This window comes from Gadus macrocephalus, chromosome 2 (assembly GCF_031168955.1).
Source record: "Gadus macrocephalus chromosome 2, ASM3116895v1".
NCBI lineage: Eukaryota > Metazoa > Chordata > Actinopteri > Gadiformes > Gadidae > Gadus > Gadus macrocephalus.
This window is the reverse complement of record NC_082383.1, coordinates 22223415-22243227: the sequence shown is the minus strand read 5'-3', so window position 1 is coordinate 22243227 and position 19813 is coordinate 22223415. Positions and strand designations below refer to the sequence as shown.

Sequence of the window (19813 nt, the reverse complement as noted above, 5' to 3'; positions counted from 1 at the left end):
GCCGGGGATTTTCCGGACATTTTTCTGTAGAAAAGAAACATTACAAGTAGATGTTAACGCAGGTATACATACAGCGTTAACGATGTATGTATAATATATAACGTGCGAAGATAAAAACAAATCCTTTCTGTACGGCTTTCGAGTGTGCGGGAGCGATGCATGTAGGGAAATGTATTTTCAATTATACGCTCGCCAGTTCCGCTCTACTACTGAAGAACTACAGTTCCCGAACATTCGCTGTTGCGATCAGCTGCTCGGCTCGTGAGCCCAACGGCAAAGAAAGAACTGAACATAGATGAACATTGAACGTAGATGATCGCTAGGCTAGCCATTATTCAAAGCCACAATCCAAATTATTATTACACAATCCAAACATTGACGGATGTCCAAAACGGGAAGACTGAATATTACAGTTGCTTGTTTTGTTTCAGTGAAAGTTTGATAAAACAGCAATGTATGCCGGGAAGAAAGGACGCAAATTCAAATTAAACGATGGACAAAGAGGCAGACACAGAGTTTTCTGCCTCTTTGTCCATCAGTTTATTTGAATTCTTACAGAAATTTCAATCTTACCTTTTTAACTTTGAGATCAAAAAAGGCGGGTGGAGACGGGTATAGCAGACAAGCTGGCCTGGGATGTCGCCAGATCCACTCCCAACTGGTGGATGATTTTGGCGTTTTCCACCGCTGCTTCGCCAAGTCTTTCCACCTCCCTCCGCAGGAATTCCACTTCTGGTGTACTTTCTCCCGCTCAGTGTACCGGATGGTCTGTTTGCAAACCAGCATACCAAACTTGTACGTATGGTCCATCTTTTGGACCCTGGTGTAGATGTGGTCTACACAGATGTGCTATTAAAAAAAAAATTCTATCCAAGACGCTGTCTGAATGGACCTGGAAACATGCTGGCCAACGGGGCTCTGGTAAAGCAAACCAATCGCAACGGTAGCGTTTGGGGCTATAACTCCCACACCGAACCTCCCACAGTCGAAACCTTTATATCCACAGGTTTGCGGTAGTGTTTTGAACACATGCTTCGCGTTGTGCCGGCGAAATGCACATTTCTTGGACCCCTGCATAACTGCAGTTCTAGTTAGGGGTCCAAGCCAACAGGTTGGATCCCTATTGTTTTTGTAAGGATTTTTTTTATTATTATTCCCCCGTAAAAGTGGGAATACAGCCCAAACCGTAAATGGTGCACACACGCCAATGGCATGACTAGATCCAGGGCCGTGAGGACTACGCAGACGACAAAATCCAGACACGCCGGTCACTAGGTGGCGCTATACCAAGGAATACGCGTTTGGGGCTATAACTCCCACACCGAACCTCCCACAGTCCAAAACGTTATACACACAGATTCACCGGAGTCTGCTGCATCTTTTGCCATAGGCCACGCCCATTTGCGTCAGTAAATGACGTTTGGGGATATATCTCCCACACCGAACCTCGCACAGTCAAAACCTTTATATCCACAGGTTCACGGTAGCGTTATTTAAACTCACAGATAGCTGGGCCGAATTTACAGCCCTGGCACCGTTTCTGTATGACTTTGCAGATGATGCACAGCTGCCCATCTTCAAACTATCTGGCAGCTTGTTCTTCTAGGGAAGGGTGAGGAGACATTGGCAACATGTCTTCCTCCCAACGGATTTTTGGCCTGGCATGAGGGGCATAGCTTCTTCTTGGGCTTTGTCATTCTGCAAATGCTAGTGAAACATAGAGGGCTAATCTTAGATCTATACAGAGGGCTTTTCTTTTGCTTGCTGTTCAATGGCTTCCAGTGTGAGCACTGCATCAATGAACAGGCCGTTGTCAGGTTTTCCAAAATGTCCAAATACTTTTTCAAGAGCATTGTGCTTGGCCCACCACCGTGTCTCACCAATTGGAGAGAGGTGTCTGTGGCTTTTATCCTGAGTTTGATTCTCCCATAGAATAACCCTCTGGTAGGAGTCCTTGATGAACACTGCTATGTCATTTAGGAGTTGGAACAGTGACCCACTCTCAATGTTGGTTTGGGTAGTTTCAGCCAGTACAAGATTGAGTACATGTGCATAGCACCACACATGTACATGGTTAGGAGACTGGGAGGTCATCAGTGCTGAGAATCCTTTGTACTTGCCCTGCATATTGGATGCCCCATCTGTTGCATTTGCAATGCAAATATAGATAGAACATGTAGAACAAAAACATTTAGAACATAATAAATAACAATTAAATGTGCAGTGTCAAAGGCACTTAACATTTTAAATAACCGTAGAATAATAGAATAAAAATATTTGGAACAGAACAGAACTTATGTACGGCCCTATGTATACGTCAGCATTAGCTGCTGGATCTCCTTCATGAGCTTCTTGCCATCTGTGGCAGGAAGGTCCTGAAGAACAGTGTTCAGGTAGCCCGTGAAACTGCTGAACACATTTTTACTGTCCCGTTCCTCACGCCGCCACTCCTGCAGCCTTTCGAGCAGTGCTGCATCGACCGGATCCGGAGCCACCTCTGTAGTTCTTCTCCTCCTCCTCTTCGTGGCTCCAGGGTGAGAGCTCTGAGAAGGGGGGGGGGGGGGGCTTCCCACATCAGGTGGTGGTGTTGGTGGTGGTGCTGAAGAGGATCCAGGCTGTGAACTGCCCGCCGCCTCCTCCTCCTCCTTCTCCTTCTCCTCCTCAGCTTGATCTTGAGATCTTGAGCAAGTTTTAGCCACTGGGGGACCATAGGCAGGCTAGGGGAACTCATATTTATGTTAGAAAACCTCCCAAAGTGAGATTTTCATGTCATGGGACCTTTAAGAACGCACAGTCACCTGAGCGCATGTCTGTCAGATCTTGTTTGAGGTTCTTGTTCAAATCAATCGTGTCTGTACCTGATGCGTTGATGGACTGGAGGCTATAAGACGTGAAGTTAAAGGCTATATTGCCAAAGCGAAAAAATAACTTCACAAGGTGTCTTTTTATAATTACCATTCGTAGCGTTGATTAGCAGATAAATAATAGTCACAATAGTCTGTTCCCTAAAAATAGGATGACAATTAAATGTGAAACAGCACAGTGATGAACTAAATATTATTGTTAAAGCTAATGTCTCTTACTTCAAAAATACAAGAACATCAGTTTCCCGTGCGAAACTGACTTTCCTTGTCTTCTTCTAAGATGAAACATATAGAGTACAATGATGTGAGAAATATAATTTTGAAAAACTAAATTTGATGGTTTGGTTGACAGACTGCTGTTATGGAACAGCCTCGTTCGCGATTCTTAGCCAATTCATCAAACATTATAAATTTAGTTGCCCTCTTCCCATCTGACACCCCAGCGGCATAGTTTCTCAGTGTGTGGACGGCCAATGCCTCCTCATCCGAGATGTTCCACTCCTTCACCTTCATCCTCTCTTGCAAAATTATATAGCTTCTCTCGGTGTATAGCTTCTCTGTCCTTTTGTTGAAAGCCATTTTCTGAAAATACATACAAGAGAAAAAAAAACAGTTTTTAGAGGCAAGTTTAATATTCAAGCTAAGATTAAATAATTAAAAGCACACCCTAGTAGCATATAAAGTTACGCGTAAAGAACGACCCAGATAATAAAGATATCACGTTGTTGTCCCCTCCTGCCAACAGAGGGCGCCCCCCTCTTTTCGCGTTTATTTAAAAGGAGTAGAAAAAACATTTGTATTTTAAAAAGAAAATAATTACAAAATATATATATCTTACCTTAGTTATCTTTGCTGAATTCGACACATGCTATGCTCCGTTAGCGTCTACCTCGTGGACGGGGAGGCCTACTTCAACGGAGCTAGTCTTATCTATGCTAATGTTAACAGTAGCCTTTACCAACCGTTGTTTGGAATTATAAGCACAGAGCGAATAAACTAACTTCAGGAGTCACTTAAAACACTGAACACGGCTGCTTGCCATGGACGTTAAAAGGGCCGTTGGATAAGACAGTAGTGCTCCCATGCAGCATGCATGCACTGCAGTAGTAACTCCGGATCTTCTGTAACGGCATCATTTCACCTCTTAAGGTGTTCATTTATGACCAGTACCGTCAAACTTAAATTAATAGCCAGGGTTACTTTATTTGTTTCAATCGCTGAAAATTCTTGCTCAGCAAAGATGGGGAATACTATCACATTTATTATTTGAACCAGTATGAATATTACTTGCGTTTTGAGCTGAAACTCACCAGACTTACTCCACCTTACTTTAGCCGCTTGGGATCTTTTGCTTTTCTTTGGCATCTCTTCAGCGTGAACTACAGGGAGCGTGAAAAAAGGGAGTGACAATAGGTAGAGAAGGAGATTTCTCAAAACAAACCAGTTTGTAGTGAGATGGTACTTTCTATTTCAAAAAGAAAGATTATTTATTTTTTTCAAGGGTCTGTTTTTTTCAAAGGGTCTGTTTGTTTCAAGGGTCTGTTTGTTTTTCTTGTGCATTTCCGGAGAAATTAGAAACCAATCAAGATAGCGGTAAATAAGGTAGAGAGAAATAGGGTAGAGACAGGTAGAGGATAGGCAAGCCGTTTTACTGAGCGGTCTCAAAAAAGAGACATCAAAAACACCAAGAGGAGATGGGGTTTGGGGGTAGCGAGAAAGATGGGGTAGGGGGGTTTGAATGGTAAAACGGCAGGCTGCAGGGCCAATAGACGTCTTCTTTGTTCATGTACAGTGTTTCAACTGGAAAGAAAAGAAAACAAACATTAACTTAATTAAAGGAGTTATTGCATGAATCTGCTCAGCATGTCTGTCAACATTGGCTGGTATACACAGCCAATGTATATATAACTTATACTTAGTTATAATGATAAAAGGCAGACATACACACAAGAAAATAACCAGTTAACTAATGTCAGTTACAAACACTACCCAGTATATAATAGAGGGACTGCAATACAAATGGTTCCTCTGTGCTTAATATTAGCCTATATTAATGAGCCCCAGATAATTGTATATTATTAGGGTATTCCTCTCTTAAATTAATTTGGAGTAATTTGGCCCTTTCAAATGTAAATAATGTAAATAATAAATGGAAACGTATGGCTGGGACGGTCTTGCCAATGACTGCATCCCACATGGCCTGTGGAATGACGTGTTCGTTGTCACTGGGGTCCAGGACCTCCATGTCCCCGTCTGGGAGGATCCTGTACCCCATGACCTGGACCTCCTTGTCTCCATTGATGACCTACAGGAAATTAATATATTAGTTTTTGCTTGGACGCGCCTGTTGGATGCAGAGTAAAAAAGTTACACCTAAATGCTTTACAATCAATACAATGTATAGCCTATTGTCATTTACTCACTTCCACTGAAGTGTGCCCTGTTGAGTGGAGGCTCAGTCCCCAGTTGCTCCTTTTCGCCCGCAGATGGGTACCTCTTATAAGGAGGCCAACCTCTAACTGTGTGAGGTTGGCCTCCCTCCAGAGTACCAATTCCACCTCTGTATCCCCCTACCACAATAAAACAGGCTACGTAAGCAGTGCTTATTAAAGGCCGACACGGATTTGAACTTTTACTTCACCTGCTGAAAAGATATGCAATTGTATAAAAGGAGCTATCAAAATGAGTAATTTAAGAAAGTGACTACTGAGCACACTGTACGATCAATTCCTTACATCTTTCAGCACCACGGCCCTTCGAGGCACTGGCGGGCCACCGGCCGCTGTTTGCGGGTGGAACGCACCTAGCTAAATGAGAAATGGGAAAATGGCATTACTACCACACAACTCGGATAGCTTTCTATCTGAGCGATGACAGTAAAACAAAGTTTCATGCATGATAAGCGGTATGATTTTTAAGTATAGATTTTTCTTTTCTAAACTTTATTCCAATATAGGTCACCTTTGTCCAATACCATTGTAAGATGTTTAATGACTGATTCAATGTAAGCTATAGAAAATAATGTCAGAGAAAGTGGTTTTAGTATTTTGTGTTTGTGTTTTTATAGAATTGCTGCAACCATTATAAGAGGGTTTCTGCAAACTGCCAGTCAAGGGGTTAAATTTGAATTATAATTCAACATTTTTTGAATTATAATTTAATTCAAATTAAATTATAACTTCTTTGACCCAGCCCTGAACAGTCAGCAGCGTCATCTCCTCGACCTCTGCCATCTCCCGCAGAGGGACGAGCATCGACTCGGGACATATTAAGTCCCAAGCCTCTGCCTCCAGGTGGGCGGGGACTTGGACCGCGGCAGCGATATAGGCCACGGTCTGATGCCTTGTCAGCATTGTTCTAATATCCCCATAATTGCTCCACCCAAAAATTTTTATCCTATAAGACTTCCCCCCCCTCTATTCCCTTAGCCAATTCATCAAACATTATAAATTGAGTTGCCCTCTTCCCATCTGACACCCCAGCGGCATAGTTTCTCAGTGTGTGGACGGCCAATGCCTCATCCGAGATGTTCCACTCCTTCACCTTCATCCTCTCTTGCAAAATTATATAGCTTCTCTCGGTGTATAGCTTCTCTGTCCTTTTGTTGAAAGCCATTTTCTGAAAATACATACAAGAGAAAAAAAAACATTTTTTAGAGGCAAGTTTAATATTCAAGCTAAGATTAAATAATTAAAAGCACACCCTAGTAGCATATAAAGTTACGCGTAAAGAACGACCCAGATAATAAAGATATCACGTTGTTGTCCCCTCCTGCCAACAGAGGGCGCCCCCCTCTTTTCGCGTTTATTTAAAAGGAGTAGAAAAAACATTTGTATTTTAAAAAGAAAATAATTACAAAATATATATATCTTACCTTAGTTATCTTTGCTGAATTCGACACATGCTATGCTCCGTTAGCGTCTACCTCGTGGACGGGGAGGCCTACTTCAACGGAGCTAGTCTTATCTATGCTAATGTTAACAGTAGCCTTTACCAACCGTTGTTTGGAATTATAAGCACAGAGCGAATAAACTAACTTCAGGAGTCACTTAAAACACTGAACACGGCTGCTTGCCATGGACGTTAAAAGGGCCGTTGGATAAGACAGTAGTGCTCCCATGCAGCATGCATGCACTGCAGTAGTAACTCCGGATCTTCTGTAACGGCATCATTTCACCTCTTAAGGTGTTCATTTATGACCAGTACCGTCAAACTTAAATTAATAGCCAGGGTTACTTTATTTGTTTCAATCGCTGAAAATTCTTGCTCAGCAAAGATGGGGAATACTATCACATTTATTATTTGAACCAGTATGAATATTACCGTACATGCATTAACATTAACCAATAACCCGCGCATTATTCGAATAATGCGCGCAAACTTTCCGGTGGCCGAGTGGTATAACTGCGTTTGGTCAGAAAGACGTAACCGCTATGACAACAGCAGACTGGCTTTGGTCTGCTGATGCCATGGATGGACTTCCCGCGTGCCGTGTTTCCCCGTCGATGTTTTATGGTTATGCTGTTGACGGCTTAAATAAATGGACTTTATAAATTGAGCAGTGAACACAAACTAAGAACCTTTGACATATCTCTCTCGACTTGTACCTAGAATTTGAATATCTATTTCTCTCAGTAATAATTGGTTGTTACCACAACAACTCTTCATAGTGTGGGTGGGGGTGAAAGAGGATGGTGTTTCCATGGCTGGACTTTGCGCGTGCCGTGTTTTCCCGCCGATGTGGTATGGTTATGCTGTTGAGAGCTTAAATAAATGGACTTTATAAATTGACTACGAACAATTATTGAAGTTTAACACTTTGTTCAGCAAACTTGACCACTGACGGCTTGAACTTTAGGTTGTACTTTTTTTTCTCAGACTCTGCTCTTGTTTGTTTGTTTTTTACGGGTAAACTAATCTGACGTGACTGCGCAAACTTTGGCCTACTGATTTTATGTTTGAATGTTCCGCCGTCGTTCACAACATTTACTTTGCGAATATCATTTTCGTTTGGTTTTATTATATCAATTAAATACTTTCGAGTGTTTTTAAAGTAGATTATCGAAATAAACTGTATAAAGACAGGTTAATATATGTCACTTACTTTATCTGTCGTCTTTTATGTCTTTTCTTCCGTGGAATGATGCCCATGACGTCTGGGCTGGTATTTAAGGCCTATCACGGCACGACAACATGTCCGTCATCTCTCCTGTATACACCGACAGCCCGTCTGAACTCTGGAACTAACTAATGAAATACCGATTTTGTTAGCCAGGTTCTCTGAAGCATCTGTCTGAATCTGAACACATCTTTCTATGCATGTCTATTACTTGTGGGTGTAAAATAAATTCCTTATCTTTGTTCTTTTTGTCAAGCAATGTGAGCTCAACAATAGGATCAGGAGGTATCCATGGATGTATTGCAGCCTCAGCTGTTGCGATTTACCGCTAATGAGCACCTCAGCACCGCCCCCTCTGTGATGTCAGTACTGACCATATGCCCACTAAAGCTAACCCTATTCCTAATATCGTAACAGCCACGCACAGGGCAGGCGTCTCTCCCTGGTCGTGCGTCTGAACACGCTGTAAATCGAGACCCGTTAGCCACGTTTGGTGCTGGCGTACCAGCTGTTTGTTTCTCTCTACTGGACGCGAGCAGAAAGCTAAATCGGTCGAGCAGACAGCTTGAGTAGACATGACAGAGTTCAGCGAGACAGTGGAGCAGCTCAATGATTTGTTAACGGATGAGAGGGGGTTTTATTGCTGGCCAACGAAACCCGTGGACGAGGTCTGCACTGGGATTTACGTCGGCAACGAGTGAGTTAGTGTTTACCTTTTAGGTTTTGATGAATACATGGTGGACGCCTTGATCTTGTCTTGACATTTTGTCTATTTAGTAACATGAAAAGTTGTCAGTTTCTGACATAGCCTACATTCAAATATCGGCAGATTTGTTTCATCGAAGTATGGAGCATGTTATCGTTGCAGCCTTGCAGGGTGTCTTAGTAAATTATATTGAAGCGGTCAATAACTGCATTGACGTCCAATGCTTTGGTCCTTAAATAAAACTGATCGCCAGCACAATCAGGTTGCTGGTTGGATCGTCTTCACTTCTATTCCGTAGATAGGCTCCTCTCGAACTAGCAACAGTAATGCGTTCCAGTAACGCATCACTTCAAGCAGCATTTGGACTTAACCTTTGGAACTCCCTCCTGACCCCGCCGTAATCATCCGCCATTTCATTGACGAATTCAATGTGTGGCTCTCTTTGCCAATTGAAGTACGGCCGGCTCAGCACCAAGCCGGCACTTTTTAAAAATATTTTGATGGTGTGCGACGACTGTTAATGGCCGCTCCTGGTCAATGTGCTCCAGTGCAAAATCTGTAAGGAGCTGATCAAGGCAAACCTATTAGTGACAAAAAAATAAGAACCACAAAGTTACTGGGCAATGTCCTTTGTGCCATCAAAAGTATCACTACACCCTAATAAGCCTACAGAAGGCCGACTTAAAGTAACACTACTTGTGTTTCATTTTTTACTTTTACTTTATTTTGGGAGTGGATCCAGTAGTCCAGTTTTCGCGGCTTTATTTCTGGTAGTTTAAGTTTGTATTAATGTTTTGGTAGTTCAGGGGACAGTCAGGGGTCCGACGGCCCAATGCGTGGTTGGCCCAGGACTGTTCCACCCTTCTGTTTATTTTGGCTGGATCTGCTTTGTTAAACAAATGAGTGCAATGGATGACCCCTTGTTTGTAGAATATCCCAAACGCTGCTTTTCCTCCCCCAAGTGTTACTCATCATCCTGAAGGGTTCGGTCTAAACCCTGCCACATCCCACTGCAGGTCTGCGGCCATGAACGTGGCGTGTCTGCAGCGCCTGGGCATCACTCACGTGCTCAACGCTGCCGAGGGAGACTCCCTCATGCACGTCAACACCAACGCAGAGTTCTACGCCGGCACCGCCATCGCCTACCACGGCGTGGCGGCCAGCGACACCGACCACTTCGACCTCGGCCCTTTCTTTGAGGAGGCGGCGGACTTCATGGCGAGAGCCTTGGCGCACAACGACGGAAAAGGTACTGGAGCCGAGAAGCATAGTGCATGGTTTCCCCTGAAAACAATAAGTAATGATTGGTTCACTGTGCTTACTCACTGGATGCATCTATGGTTGCCAGAGATTGCTGGCTTATAAGCGAGAGAGATTAGCTACAAAACAATATATTCTGAATGTCCATAACTACTAATAACTCAGACAACCAGCTCACTGAGTGGTTTTATTTAGAGTGAGTTGGCATTGAGTTCTTTAAGTGTTCACCAAAACCTAGAAATGACCATGCAAAGGGGGTCGTCAATGGCTTGTTTAATCAATTAAAACTAGGGCTGTGATGATGAGACGATGAATCAATTTGTTTGAATGAAAGTAATGTATTTGATTCAATTATGATCATCGATGATAAGTTATCACATACGATTGATTTAAACTTGTTTGTTGGACTCGTGGTTCTACGGATATGGACTCAGAGCTGGTTTCTATGCAGGCAAGGTGTTGGTCCACTGCAGAGAGGGCTACAGCCGCTCGCCCGCCCTGGTCATCGCCTTCCTCATGCTGCGCCGGCGCCTCGACGTCCACTCCGCCCTGGCAACCGTGCGCCACCAGAGGGAGATCGGCCCCAACGACGGCTTCCTGCGACAGCTCTGTCGGCTCAACCAGAGGCTGCTTGCCACGGGCACGTCCTGAAGAGAGTGAGACAGCCGGGAGGGAGTGGGACAGCCGGGAGGGAGTGAGACAGCCGGGAGGGAGTGAGACAGCCGGGAGGCAGTGGGACAGCCGGGAGGCAGTGGGACAGCCTGGAGGCAGTGGGACAGCCTGGAGGCAGTGGGACAGCCTGGAGGCAGTGGGACAGCCTGGAGGGAGTGGGACAGCCTGGAGGGAGTGGGACAGCCTGGAGGGAGTGGGACAGCCTGGAGGGAGTGGGACAGCCTGGAGGGAGTGGGACAGCCTGGAGGGAGTGGGACAGCCTGGAGGGAGTGGGACAGCCTGGAGGGAGTGACACGCACGCACAGAAGTGGGATGAGGCCAAACGAGAAGGCCAGATGGAGAGGAATGTAAATGTACTGCCTTTATGTAGCACTCTAACCTATTGGCCAGTCAAAGCGCTTTACAATATTGCCTCTCATTCACCATAACGCACACATTCACACACCGACGGCGGAGTCAGACGTGCAAGGCGACAGCCAGCTCGGCGGGAGCAGTTAGGGTTAGGTGCCTTGCTCAAGGACACTGCTAGGAGGAGCCGGGGATCCAACTAGCAACCTTTCAGTTACAAGGCAACTGCTCTACCTCCTGAGCTAAGCCGACCCTGCATGGAGCTGACGCCGGTTGCACCAACGGGACTTACGCCTGCTCTTAACCTCGCACGGTCTTAGCCATGTGAATGGCACCGCGTTGCTAGGATACCTCGTGCCAACAGCTATTTACTATTAACATCCGATATGATGGAGGAAAACCGCAAGAGGAAAGGCAACTTTACTGATGTTGAAATCCAAAAAATTAATTGAGTTGTACAGTGACAACTAGACGCTCTGACTGCCAAGCAGTCCAATGTAAATACAAACAAAAAAGCAGGAGACATGGCGATTTGTAATGGAGAGCTTGAACAGCTGTTCGGACTCCGGCTGTCATCGGGCAGATGCCGGCATTAAGAAAAGACCTCCTGTCCCGGGCCAAGAAGGACGTGTCTGCCCCAAAGAACCGGCGGTGGTCCTCCCCTGAAAACGTCACCTTACAGCGACATTATTGTCACTATTTTTGGGGAGGATTCACCAGCCTTCGTCGGGGTGGACAGCGGCTGTCCTCAACCGCCGGAGCCGTTGGATGAAGGTATGTAGCCTAGCATATTTATTGAGGATGGTTTGTTAGTTGAATGCGCAGGGCAATAATTCCTTATTGCCCAGAATTAATAAATTCACATTTTGTTTCAGACTTGGCAAGTGCCCAATCAGCGTTGAGCTTGACCCGACTTCACTGGCAGAGAGACGGAGAGGACAGAACAGAAATGGAGGAACAAAACCTGATAGTCGCAGTGTGCAGCCGTCCTGTCCTGTACGACACCACGATGGTGTCGTACAGGACAGGAACAAAAAAGAGAGGGCGTGGGTCGACGTCGCCGAGGATACTGGCTTTCCTGGTAAGATCAGTGAATAATGTGTGTGTATTTTGCTTGGCTTCAGCTATCGGTTGTGTTCTATGAAAAAAGTTAGCGCCGGTTAGCGGTAGCACCAGTTAGCAGTAATATTAAGTGATACTACTACAACAGACAATAATAATAATAATAATACATTTAATTGAGAGGCGCCTTTCAAAACACCCAAGGTCACCTTACAGAGCATATAGTCATCATACAATTTTTTAAAAAACAAGACATTGTGGAAAAAGATAAATAAATAAATAAACATAAGCAATAAGAAATAAATAAAACAAAAACAGGACAAAACTAAAAAACAATCAAAACAGTGATCAGTTAGACGTTGTGTGCGAGTTTGAACAGGTGAGTTTTGAGTTGTGACTTGAAGGTTGTAATGGTGTCTGACTGTTTTATGTGTGGGGGGAGGGAGTTCCAGAGCCTGGGTGCTGAACAGCTGAATGACCGGGCACCCATTGTAGTGAGTCGTGATGTGGGGATACATAGTAGTCCAGCAGAGGTTGAGCGGAGGGAGCGGGAGGGAGTGTATTCTTGGAGGAGGTCGCAGAGATAACTGGGGGCTAGGTTGTGGAGAGCTTTGTAGGTGAGGAGTAGGGTTTTGTATTGGATACGGTAGTGTACTGGGAGCCAGTGAAGTTGAATGAGGACAGGGGTGATGTGGTCAGATGATTTGGTGCGGGTGATGATCCGGGCGGCTGAGTTCTGAATGATCTGCAGTCTGTTGATGAGTTTGGTGGGGAGTCCGGTGAGGAGGGCGTTGCAGTAGTCTATGCGTGATGTGACAAATGAGTGAACTAGGATTTCAGTGCTGGATTGGGTCAGTGATGGGCGGAGTCTGGCGATGTTGCGGAGGTGGAAGTATGCAGTCCGGGTGATGTTGTGAATATGGGGTGCGAATGAGAGGGTGTTGTCCAGGATGACGCCGAGGCTCTTGACTTTGGAGGAGAAGGGTACTGGGAATCCATCGATAATTATGAGTGGAGCTGGGGTGTGTTGTGATTTAGTGAGGGTGGATTTGGATCCGATGACTGTCCCACTTGTCAGGTTACACAACTTAATATGTATGTTCTTGTCAGTGGACGTATGTCGCAGGAAGTGGAAGTCGCTCAGGGACAGGTACATGAGACACAAAAAGAGGGAAAAAGAGCGGGTCAGCGGCAGGGACAGTGAAGAGATGGAAATTCGCTGGGGTCCTGTCCTTCCTCGACATAACATAGACCAGCCCAGCAGTGAGTCACACCCAGAGGACGCTGATGCTGCCCCTGCCCCTGCCCCTGCCCCTGCCCCTGCCCCTGCCCCTGCCCCTGCCCCTGCCCCTGCCCCTGCCCCTGCTCCTGCTCCTGCTCCTGCTCCTGTCCCTGCCCCTGCCCCTGCCCCTGCCCCTGTCCCTGTCCCTGCCCCTGTCCCTGTCCCTGCCCCTGTCCCTGCCGCTGGCCCTTCCCGTGCCCCTGCTCCTGCCCCTGCCCCTGCCCCTGCCCCTGCCCCTGCCCCTGCCCCTGCCCCTGTCCCTGCCCCTGTCCCTGCCCCTGTCCCTGCCGCTGGCCCTTCCTGTGTACCTGTCCCTGAGGCTGGCCCTGCCCCAAGACCACAGAGCGGTATGTACAGGACAAAGATGTATAGCATTAATTTCAGGGGTTCAACTATGTTTATGGCTAACCGTTTAAGCTAGGGCTGCAACTAACGATTATTTTAATAATAGATTAATCTGTCGATTATTTTTTCGATTAATCGATGAATCGGATAGAAAAAAATATATATATTGGAATTGCCGCATCTTTATTCAAAAACTGAACATTACTTCAAATTCACAGTGCAGACTGAAATGTAAAAACACCAGGTTATTGCTCCAACGTCCCGGAACTATTAAAAGTAATATTAAATAATAAAAAGATTAAAAAAACATAACTGGGATAACACAAAAAAGAAACATACAATGTATGATATACTTTTATATGTATATAAGGGATGTCCACGGTTAACCGGTCAAACCTATTGATACCATTTTTGAGACTCCTTGAAATAGAACTTGTAATATTACTTTAATTGCTGATAAGATGATGATAGTTCAAGATAGGACATTAAACGGGTCATAATTCTATCTTTACTATCTCTTATATTACTGGGAAAACAAGTCTTCACCAAAATCTCAATATATATATTTTTTTTACTGCTGCATTTGAACGCATCAATCGTATTTCTGAGCCGACCTGAACACATCACATTTGACACTGTTTGTGACCATTGGTTAGTTGTTTTTTTTAAGCAATCTAGCTCTATATCCTGCCGATTTTAACATGGATTTAAAAACTGCATTACTATTTTTAACTGACGGGACTTTCTACACCGTCCGGTTGTGTGATTACTATCGCTGCTTTGAATGACTGTTGATGCACGCGGTGCCGACTCCGAGCCCGTCTGCACAACGTCTGCAGCAGCAGCAGCTGACAAAATTTTCGGTTGGACTACTAGACGGATACTGAGTTGAAGGAGTTTTTTTTAACCCAAAGACAGTGAAGGTACAACACTTTTATGTAGGCCTACAGTCCAGTTTTAAGATATGACAAATACAAGCTGTGGTCGCTCTCACTAAAGCTCGCTGTGGGCGTGCATGAACCGTGAACCAACCTGTCGGCGGCTGGCTGTAAACAGTGCTGCGCCTATGAGTAACTTATTAATCGCGCGACACAACGAATTGACGACCAAATTCGTTGCCAACGCATTTAGTAGTCGATTTTTATCGATTTTATCGATTCGTTGTTGCAGCCCTAGTTTAAGCTTTAACTGATAAGAAGACGGTTTATGGATTACTACTAGTGCCGTCAAGCAATTTAAAAAATTGATCACATTAATTACAGGCTCTGTGATTAATTCATCTAAATTAATCGCATACCTATGCGACACTTTTATGCCTGTTTATAAACAGCTGTATAGCCTACCGTTTGTTTCTCTCCCTTCTCTCTCTCTCGTAACTTCTTAAACCTCCCCTGATTAATTAATCAAAATGAACGCGTTAATTTGACAGCCCTAATTAATACTATAAGTTAAAGTTACAACACTTCAAACCAAACAACCATGCATGTTCAACAGGCTTTTCACTTGTGAAGTATTGCACTAACTTACAAATGATGGTGTTTTACATTCCATACAGGGACGAAGAGGAAGAGAGCCAGGGTACCAGAGGGGAACACAAATATACAGACAGCCATCCTCCAGGCCCTGCAGAGGCAAAATGCTGTGCCTACCCCTACCCCGCTCTCTGGGAATGAGCACTTTGTCATGGGCCTAGTTCCTTCCCTGGAGAGATTGCCACCTGAAGTACTGGAGTACGTTAAATTCCAAATTCGTAAGGTCATATTTGACAATTCTAATTTCACCCTTAATTTGGAACCTGTTTAAGCTTATTAGCTAGTGGTGGTGACAATCTCTCCAGGGAAAGAACTAGGCTGATGTCACTGTTAACTGTTCATTTGTTATTGTTCTGTTATGTTTATATTATATTGTTCTTATGTTATTTTTATTATTTCTATTTTTATAATTATTTTTGAAATAAAATATTTCTCACAACTCTTCTCTCAATATATGATTTTAAGATCTAGCATGCATGGACACAAATATACATTTTTAATAACACTACTTAATTGAACACTTTTAATAACAATTTAATAATAATGAAGGAATCCCTTTTGTTTTGTGTGGGTGGCTCTTAAAAGAGCCGTTTTGGGGTTGTTGTGCACTGCACTATACGATGGTGTCATGCCACGAGACGGTCCCTTCTGCAGAGAAGTAGGAGGTGAAGGTCTCGCGGATCCGGATGGCCTCTCTCCCAGCGTTGTTGGCAGCCACTCTCCCCAGCCCTGGCAGAGGCAACGCCACACCAACAGGGAGGCAATCTCTCACTGCTGCTGTTGGTGCTGTTCTGCGGAGGAGGTTGTGGAGCACACAGGTGGCCTTGACGCATCTCTCCGCCAGCTCAGGACGGACCTCGATGACCCTCCGGTAGATCCGCCACTGGGAGGAGAGGATGCCGAAGGCGTTCTCAACCACCAACCGAGCCCGGGACAGTCGGTAGTTGAACACGCGCCGCTCTCGGGGGAGGATGCGTCCGGGGAATGGCCTCATGAGGTTGGTCCGTAGCGGAAAGGCCTCGTCCGCTACAAACACATGAGGCAGGGGTCCTCTCTGCGCAGCCGCTGACAGTGCTCTGTCAGCAGGGAGCTTGAGATCGCCAGCTCGGAGGGCCTGACCAAACACAGAGTTGGCCAGAATTCCTCCATCACTGGTTCTCCCATAGCCCCCCACATCGATGATGCGGAAGCACTTGTCTGCGTCGACAACTGCAAAGAGAACGATGGAAAACGTTCCCTTGTAGTTGAAGAACTGCGAACCGGAGTTCGCAGGGGCCTTCAGAACAACATGCTTCCCATCGATGGCACCGCAACGGAGAGGTAAGTTCCACTGCTCCTCGAACTGCTGCGCAATCAGCCTCCAGTCCTCGGTAGTGGGCACAGCCATGAACTCCTCCACCAGGCAGTCCCATATAGCCGTCACCCCATCGGACACGATGGAAGCCACGGTGGAGGCCCCGACCCGGAAGCTGGTGGCTATCGTCCGGAACGAATCGCCAGTAGCCAGGAATCTGCAACACATGAATCATTTATTGTAGCCTTATTGAGAATTTTAGTTGTATACCAAATATGTAGGCCAATTATCTTACTGATATCACTGCACAGGTATATGTCTTGACTAGTGTTTACAGTGGATTTGCATCAGCTTATTTACTTTCAAAAGCATGACGAGGAGGTCAAGAATGAATATGTTGGAGCCATGATGCATTTATTTATTTTGTTTATATAAAACTCAGGTGACATGCATCTATATGAAGATTTGCGTTTAGGTTGAAACCATAGATAATATATAAAAACACTGTTGAAACACTGGGTGGAGCATTGACAGGAAATGCTTAGCAGGTAGGTGCAAGAGGGGAAACGGATGTGCAAAGCAAACTGCTTTATCACCATGTTGTCAGCACGCTTTCGTTTGACTTGTGTTGAATTTAACCCAATGAATATTGACTGTCACAATGGCCTATGCTCCCCCGTGCTTAGTTGAGCATAGTGCACGATGCTTGAATAAATGGGTCACTACTCAAATATAAACAGTGCATTGGAAATAGATGTATGCACTATCAGAACACGCGCCCGAACAATTTCTCCCCGTTATGTATATAGTTTTTGACTACAGAATGTGCTGATTGTTAGAGTAATTAGGCTATGAAACCGCAACTTACCGGAGACAGATAGACAGGCGCTCCGCAGCTGATATGGAGCGCCTGTAGTTGGTGTCCTGACGGGAGATCCTGGCACCAACCCGGGCTAGCAGGTCATCGAACTGGGCCCGACTCAGTCGAAAGTACCGCTGAAACCGGCCGTCATCCAGGCGGAGTTCTTGGAGCAAGTGGTGAAACTCAGCTGTGGCCGTCTCCGGAGGATGTCGTGCACCCAAACACGACGGCGTATGCGTTTGCGACGCTCCTCGGACTCTCGCAGCAAATAAAGCACAGCGATGGTGGCGATGCAGCCATGTTTCAGCAAAAGAAAAATAGCGGGGGAAAAAAAGTTTTGGGCGGTCTCATCTAGCGTAGGACAATTTTTGACACAAAATGGTCAAGCAACATTTTAGCTGCGTTACGCGTGTAAATCTTACGCGGGTTACGCGTTTGGTGTGTTCGTACCTTAACCGTTCTATACAAACATTTAAATAAATATTTTAGAGTTGAAGGATAATTATTTTATTATAGGCCTTTTTTTTTTTCTTACTGTGTTTTAATGTTTTACTTTTTACTGATCAAATGAAGATTCTGTCGGACACCGAAATAAATAATTATTTCGTTCATTCTTTCATTCATTTTCATTCATCAATTGTGTTGATGCATAACAAAACACTGCAAACTAATGCAAGTAAAATATGTAATTGTAATTTGTCTGGTTTACGAGTAGGCATTTAGACGGAAATGGTTATTTTTGACAGAAGCAATAATTTGAACATACTCAAATGAAAAGGAGCTAATTGAGGTGTTTCGATTCTGTAGGAGAGATTTGTTCGAATAAAAAGAAGAGCCGTCACCGGATTCAGTTTGTGTCGCCCTATATAAAACATAGCCTATATACATAATTAAAATAAAACAATATTCACAACTGATTAATGAGTTGACAAACAAATACTCGTTCTCAGAAGGGGCCTGGATCTGCACATGGGTTCCGTCTATGCAGCCCACGATCCCAGGAATGCCGGACGCCTATGAACCCTAACCATGTCGCTGACTGTATTTTGAAATGCCCCGTTTGCGAAGAAACGAAGCGCAATGAGCAGTTGTAAAGATGGTGGTAGGTGGCGCTATACTAAGGAAAACGCGTTATAAAAACGTTATACCCACAGATTCACTGGAGTCTGCTGCATTTTTTGGCATAGGCCACGCCCATTTGCATCTATAATTTTTTCTCGCAAAATCGCGAAAACCGCTAAACTGCCTTTTCCCTACTCCTCCCACATTTCTTGTTTTTTTATTATTATTTTTATCAATTGTATTGACAATTAGCAGCCAGGGGGTACAGTAATGGCAGACATAAAATACAGACACAAAAAATACAAAATGCAGCATTAAATTAAATAGCTTTCCCATTTCTAGAACATAGAATATTCCCCATGTATTGCCTGGTTTCCTCAACACAACAAAAAGCGGTTTCTGATTCGAGTTTTTACATTTATGAATATGCCATTTAGCTAATAAAATAATAAGGTTTATAATAAAATATTGGTTTGCTTGACTAGAGGTGCAATTGAAGAAAGCAAACAATACATGTTCAATACAACAAACAATACATGTTCAATACAACAAACAATACATGTTCAATACAACAAACAATACATCTTCAATACAAGACGCATACGAACGTGAACAAGGACATTACGAGCAAGTGACGTAGTTCACGCCCAGACACTGATTGGCTGATACGTTTGCCACTTTGCAAATTGACTTTTTGGAAAACGTTTTGGATTACGTTTTGGAAAACGTTTTGCAAATCGTTTTGCCAAATCTTTTGCAAAGCGTTTTGCGGATTGAAATGTCATTTGAATATCGTAACACACTGTGGGGACGAGAGAGCCTAGAGGCCCACGGAGGCCCTAGAGACCGCGTCTCCTTCGTTGTTTGATTTAAGTTGATTGTTAATAAATGCCTGCAATGGCTTATCCCGCACACCAAAGTGTCGTTTATCCGTGGAACCCGGCCCATTCGAGTACCGGGTTACCACAACACGCAGCGTGGCGAAGTGGATTGCAATCACGGGGACGCTATAGCTTTTCAATTTGAATATAGGAACTCAAGAATTTGACAAAATGTCATTCTATTTTTATTGTTATAACTTTTGCAAATTTAATTGATGATTGCAATGTCCCTTTGCATATTAAAATACACTTTGAATAACGTATTTAAAAATTACATTATAAAATTGCATAATGAATTGTCAATTGCATTGCCATTTGCTACATATATGCTTCCATAGTTGTCTTCTTTTAAGCAGTCGAGTGCACTACATCAGTTTGTTTATTTAAAAAAACATTTCTGACTGCAAACATGGAAGATAATGATTCAATAGCCAAACTCAGAAATGTCTCAAAACTGGACTTTCAATCAGAAAAAGAGATAATAAATGATGGAAGACCAATGCCGGAGCTTAACGGGTTGCTTC

At 44.3% G+C, this 19813-nt stretch overlaps 4 protein-coding genes across 5 annotated transcripts; 2 read left to right on the top strand and 2 right to left on the bottom strand.

Moving 5' to 3' along the window:
* Positions 1 to 4885: 4885 nt before the first annotated feature.
* On the bottom strand, positions 4886 to 6272 carry LOC132453028 (uncharacterized). Of its 2 annotated transcripts, none has more exons than XR_009524561.1 (4): positions 6044 to 6272; positions 5581 to 5671; positions 5288 to 5318; positions 4886 to 5169 (listed from the first exon to the last, which is right to left on the bottom strand). XR_009524561.1 is itself a non-coding variant. In XM_060045890.1 (4 exons), the coding sequence occupies exons 1-4, from the start codon at positions 6215 to 6217 to the stop codon at positions 4915 to 4917; spliced, it is 648 nt and encodes a 215-aa protein (XP_059901873.1). In that variant the 5' UTR covers positions 6218 to 6272; the 3' UTR covers positions 4886 to 4914. The 2 variants fall into 2 exon arrangements, 1 of the variants encoding a protein (XP_059901873.1); XM_060045890.1 differs by having other exon boundaries at positions 5288 to 5434; positions 5600 to 5671.
* Positions 6273 to 7050: 778 nt separating this feature from the next.
* Positions 7051 to 10600, top strand: dusp3b (dual specificity phosphatase 3b). Its single transcript, XM_060045891.1, has 3 exons — positions 7051 to 8680; positions 9706 to 9938; positions 10401 to 10600. The coding sequence occupies exons 1-3, from the start codon at positions 8559 to 8561 to the stop codon at positions 10598 to 10600; spliced, it is 555 nt and encodes a 184-aa protein (XP_059901874.1). The 5' UTR covers positions 7051 to 8558.
* Positions 10601 to 11607: 1007 nt separating this feature from the next.
* On the top strand, positions 11608 to 15629 carry LOC132453027 (BCL-6 corepressor-like protein 1). Its single transcript, XM_060045889.1, has 4 exons — positions 11608 to 11743; positions 11845 to 12050; positions 13283 to 13660; positions 15214 to 15629. The coding sequence occupies exons 2-4, from the start codon at positions 11919 to 11921 to the stop codon at positions 15349 to 15351; spliced, it is 648 nt and encodes a 215-aa protein (XP_059901872.1). The 5' UTR covers positions 11608 to 11743; positions 11845 to 11918; the 3' UTR covers positions 15352 to 15629.
* A 36-nt stretch (positions 15630 to 15665) lies between these two features.
* LOC132469985 (uncharacterized) lies at positions 15666 to 18065 on the bottom strand. Its single transcript, XM_060068133.1, has 3 exons — positions 18056 to 18065; positions 17353 to 17533; positions 15666 to 16701 (listed from the first exon to the last, which is right to left on the bottom strand). Exons 1-3 carry the CDS (start codon positions 18063 to 18065, stop codon positions 15804 to 15806), a joined length of 1089 nt encoding a protein of 362 aa, XP_059924116.1. The 3' UTR covers positions 15666 to 15803.
* Positions 18066 to 19813: the final 1748 nt, after the last annotated feature.

What these genes read in the sequence shown, in the direction of transcription:
- LOC132453028 (XM_060045890.1), bottom strand. Translation starts at nt 6,217, where the DNA reads ATGCTGACAAGGCATCAGACCGTGGCCTATATCGCTGCCGCGGTCCAA. An exon ending in TTCAGGGCTGGGTCAAAGAA is followed by an intron (nt 5,672 to 6,043) that starts GTTATAATTTAA and finishes TTTCTCATTTAG; the next exon opens with CTAGGTGCGTTCCACCCGCA. An exon ending in CAGGGCACACTTCAGTGGAA is followed by an intron (nt 5,170 to 5,287) that starts GTGAGTAAATGA and finishes AATTTCCTGTAG; the next exon opens with GTCATCAATGGAGACAAGGA.
- LOC132469985 (XM_060068133.1), bottom strand. An exon ending in CGCCTGTCTATCTGTCTCCG is followed by an intron (nt 16,702 to 17,352) that starts GTAAGTTGCGGT and finishes CATGTGTTGCAG; the next exon opens with ATTCCTGGCTACTGGCGATT.
- LOC132453027 (XM_060045889.1), top strand. Translation starts at nt 11,919, where the DNA reads ATGGAGGAACAAAACCTGATAGTCGCAGTGTGCAGCCGTCCTGTCCTG. An exon ending in CGAGGATACTGGCTTTCCTG is followed by an intron (nt 12,051 to 13,282) that starts GTAAGATCAGTG and finishes GACATAACATAG; the next exon opens with ACCAGCCCAGCAGTGAGTCA. An exon ending in TGCCCCAAGACCACAGAGCG is followed by an intron (nt 13,661 to 15,213) that starts GTATGTACAGGA and finishes CATTCCATACAG; the next exon opens with GGACGAAGAGGAAGAGAGCC.
- dusp3b (XM_060045891.1), top strand. Translation starts at nt 8,559, where the DNA reads ATGACAGAGTTCAGCGAGACAGTGGAGCAGCTCAATGATTTGTTAACG. An exon ending in GGGATTTACGTCGGCAACGA is followed by an intron (nt 8,681 to 9,705) that starts GTGAGTTAGTGT and finishes ATCCCACTGCAG; the next exon opens with GTCTGCGGCCATGAACGTGG. An exon ending in GGCGCACAACGACGGAAAAG is followed by an intron (nt 9,939 to 10,400) that starts GTACTGGAGCCG and finishes GTTTCTATGCAG; the next exon opens with GCAAGGTGTTGGTCCACTGC.